Genomic DNA, 3,804 nt, shown 5'->3' on the forward strand with positions numbered 1-3,804 from the left:
ATGCTGGGAAGAGGGATACGTTTCCTTGGAGATGAGGGATTCCATTTTCTCAACCCTATACAAGAACAAGGGAGACCGCAGTGATGGCAACAATAACCGTGGCATCTCACTTCTGTGCATTGCTGGCAAACTGTTTCACCGAGTAACATTAAACCGCCTTCAAAAGATCACTGAAAGGGTGTACCCTTAATCTCAGTGTGGTTTCCGATCTAATCGGTCGACTGGGGACATGATTTTCTCTTTGAGACAACTCCAGGAGAAGTCCAAAGAGCAACAATAGCCACTGTACATTGCATTCATCGACTTGACAAAGGCGTTCGACCTTGTCAGTACAGACGGCCTTTTCAAGATTCTGCCCTTACTTGGCTGTCCTCCTAAACTTTTGTGCTTCATCAAATCGTTCCTTGATGTTTCCTGCCACATTTGGCCACATAGTAAAATGGGTCAAGTCTTCCTCAACTCGGGCTAAAACCACGCTTTTGTAAAAAGTATCTGGAAACAACCCCAAACCCATTTTTTTGAATAGATTGTGTTGCAATCTGTAAGAAGACACTAAAATTTCCTTGACACCCAATGCTTCCTGCGAAATTTGGCCAGATAGAGATTAGGGTCAAGTCTTGCTCAACTCGCGCTCAAAACACGGTTTTGTTAAAACTATCCGCAAACAAGCGAAAACCGACTTTTTTAGATAGATTGTATTGAAATGTGTAAGAAAACCCTAAGTTTTTGTTGATGCCCGATGTTTCCTGCCAAATTTGGCCATATAGTAGAATGGGTCAAGTCTTGCTCAACTTGTGCTAAAAACACGGTTTTGGAAAAAGTATCTGGAAACAACCCCAAACCAATTATTTTGAATAGATTGTGTTGAAATCGGTAAGAAAACATGAAATTTATCTTGATACCCGATGTTTTCTGCGAAATTTGGCCAGAGAGTTAAATGGGTCGTCTCGCTCAACTGGTGCTGAACACATGATTTTGCAAAAAGCATCTGCAAATAACCCAAAACCTATTGTTTTCAATAGATTGTGTTAAAATCTCTAAGAACACACTAAAAATCGAGTCATGCCTGCTGCTGCCTTCCAAATTTGGCCACAGAGTGAAATGGGTCAAGTCTTTTTCAACTTTTGCTGAAAACAAGGTTTTGGAAAAAGTATCTGCAAAGAGCCCAAAACCAACTTTTTTCAATGGATTGTTTTGAAATTTGTATGAAAACACTAAAGTTTGGTTGATACCCGATGTTTCCTGCAAAATTTGGCCAGAGAATGAAATGGGTCAAGTCTTGCTCAACTCGCGCAGGAAACATGGTTTTGGCCTCTTTGCAGATAGCCAGTCAGCTAACCAGTGAGATACCCAGTCAAGTACCATTCAATCAGTCAACCCTTTCGTATTCCAGTCGGCCGACCATGCAGTCAACCAGTCAGTCACCAATCATTAAGCCACTCAGTCTCCAGTCCTTCAGTCAGTCAGTTAACCAGTCATATAGCCAGTCAAGTACCACTGAGTCAGTGAACCATTTAGTTAAGCGGACGGTAAACCCGCCACTCGGCCAGTCAATCACCAATTAATTAGTCACTCATTCACCAGTCGGTCAGGAGCTCAGTTAACCAGTCAATCAAGTACGATTGAGTCAGTCAACACCTCGGTCAGCCAGTCAGTCACCAGTCAATTAGCCACTCAGTCACAAGTCCGTCAGCCAGTCAGTTAACCAGTCACATAGCCAGTCAATTACCCCTGCGTCACTCAACCATTCAGTCAACCAGCTATTCAACCAGTCAGTCACCAGTTAACTAGTCACTCATTCACTAGGCGATCAGCAAGTCAGTTAACCGGTGAGATACCCAATCAACTACCATTGAGTTAGTCAACCACGCAGTCAGCCAGTGAGTAACAGGTCAATTAGCCACTTAGTCACCAATCGGTTAGCAAGTCAGTTAACCTGACTTGCTGAGTACATATTGGTCAGCCAGTCCGTTACCCAACCACTCTCATAGCCCGTCAAGTACTACTAGGTCAGTCATTCACTCAGTCAAGCAGACAGTCAACCAGTTACTCAGCGAAACAGTCACCAGTCAGTTAGTGACTCATTCACCAGTCGTTCAGCAAGTCCGTTAACCAGTCAGAGAGCCAATCAAGGACCATTGAGTTAGTCAACCTATCATTCAGCCAGTCAGTCAACCACGTAGTCTGCCACTGACTCACCAGTCAATTAACCACTCAGTCACCAGCCGGTCACCCAGTCAGTTAACCAGTCAGAGAGCCAGTCAATTACCATCTGAACGTCCGAACGATGCTGACTGGACTTACCAAAGACATACGCGACATTGATGGGGTACGCAAAACAGCTGTCATCAGCAGAGGATTGGTTAGGCTCAAAGTTAATATCGCTGCTTTACAGGAAACGCGCATAGCTGGTTGCTAAGCCTAACGGAGAAGGAATACACATTTTTCTGGCAGGGTAGAGATGAAGATGAGCCTAGAGTACATGGAGTTGGTTTTGCTTTCAGCAACAAGCTAGTACAGATGGTGGAGCCGGTCTCAACCAAGTCTGAGCGCATCATGCACATAAAACTCAATACCGATCTAGGTCCCACCAATTTGCTACGCTCCAACCCTGACTTCGAGTACCGATGCCAAGGATACCTTTTACAGTCAATTGGACGATGCTATCAAACATATCCCAAGCAACGAGGTGCTGATTCTACTCGGCGACTTCAACGCTAGAGTGGGCAACGATCAAGGCTCCTGGCCTGATTGTCTTGGTCACTTTGGTGTTGGCAAATGCAATGAAAATGGTCAACGCCTTCTGGAGCTTTGCACCTATCATCACCTCTGTATTACAAACACATTCTTTGGCGTGAAGCTGCATCATAGGTTCTCTTGCATGTACCCCAGATCTGAAAACTGGCACCAACTTGACCTCATCATCTCAAGACGGGAACACCTTAATACCATTCGTACTACAAGGGCATACCACAGTGCTGATTATGACAGTCATCACTCCCTTGTCTGCACCAAGATCCAGTTACGTCCAAAGAAGTTCCATCGTGTCAAACAATCTGCTACACTTCGCATTAATGCTTCTGCCACCGCCATCCCTGAAAATGTCTCTATATTCAACGACATCTTGAGCTCGAAACTCGCAGACTGCCTGGAACTTAACACAGAAGATCACTGGAGCCATATCAAGGACACCACCCTTGCTGCAGCATTAAAGGCCTTTGGCAAGAATGTATGCAGAAGCGAGGATTGGTTCAATGCAGACATCGCGACTCTCCAGCCGCTCATCAAAGCAAAGAGGACTGCCCTGCAGAAGTACCAGCGTAATCAACCACCTAGCTCTTTGGAAGCACTTCAGGAGGCAAGGCGTCGTGTGAATGAAAAATGTAAGATCTGTGCTAACTACTTTTGGATGAATCTCTGTGCTGAAATCCAGTCAGCTGCTGACACTGGAAATTCCAGGGGCATGTTTGAGGGTATCAAGAAGGCGATTGGGACCTACACGATCCAAGTCCTCACCACTCAAAACATCAACTGGTGAAATCATTACTGATATATCAAGACTGATGGAGTGCTGGGTGGAATACTATAGCGAGCTCTATGGTAGATCGAGCTCTGTCTTACCCTCTGTCCTTGACTGCATTGAAAGACTTCCCATCATGTTTGAACTAGATGAGGCCCCCACCAAGGAAGATCTCTCAAAGACAATCAGTCACATATCGTCTGGAAAGGCCCCTGGGCTTGACGGTATCCCGGCTGAACTCTTCAAATGCAGTGGAAACCAATTGTTCGACAATCTCCACCAGC

General features: G+C 45.1%; 1 protein-coding gene across 1 annotated transcript; it reads left to right on the top strand.

The window, feature by feature from the left end:
• Positions 1 to 2,287: 2,287 nt before the first annotated feature.
• On the top strand, positions 2,288 to 3,538 carry LOC148738290 (uncharacterized). Its single transcript, XM_088749413.1, has 2 exons — positions 2,288 to 2,362; positions 2,585 to 3,538. The coding sequence occupies exons 1-2, from the start codon at positions 2,288 to 2,290 to the stop codon at positions 3,536 to 3,538; spliced, it is 1,029 nt and encodes a 342-aa protein (XP_088605539.1).
• The last annotated feature ends 266 nt before the right edge of the window (positions 3,539 to 3,804 follow it).

This window comes from Stylophora pistillata, chromosome 2 (assembly GCF_964205215.1).
Source record: "Stylophora pistillata chromosome 2, jaStyPist1.2, whole genome shotgun sequence".
Classification (NCBI taxonomy): Eukaryota; Metazoa; Cnidaria; class Anthozoa; order Scleractinia; family Pocilloporidae; genus Stylophora; species Stylophora pistillata.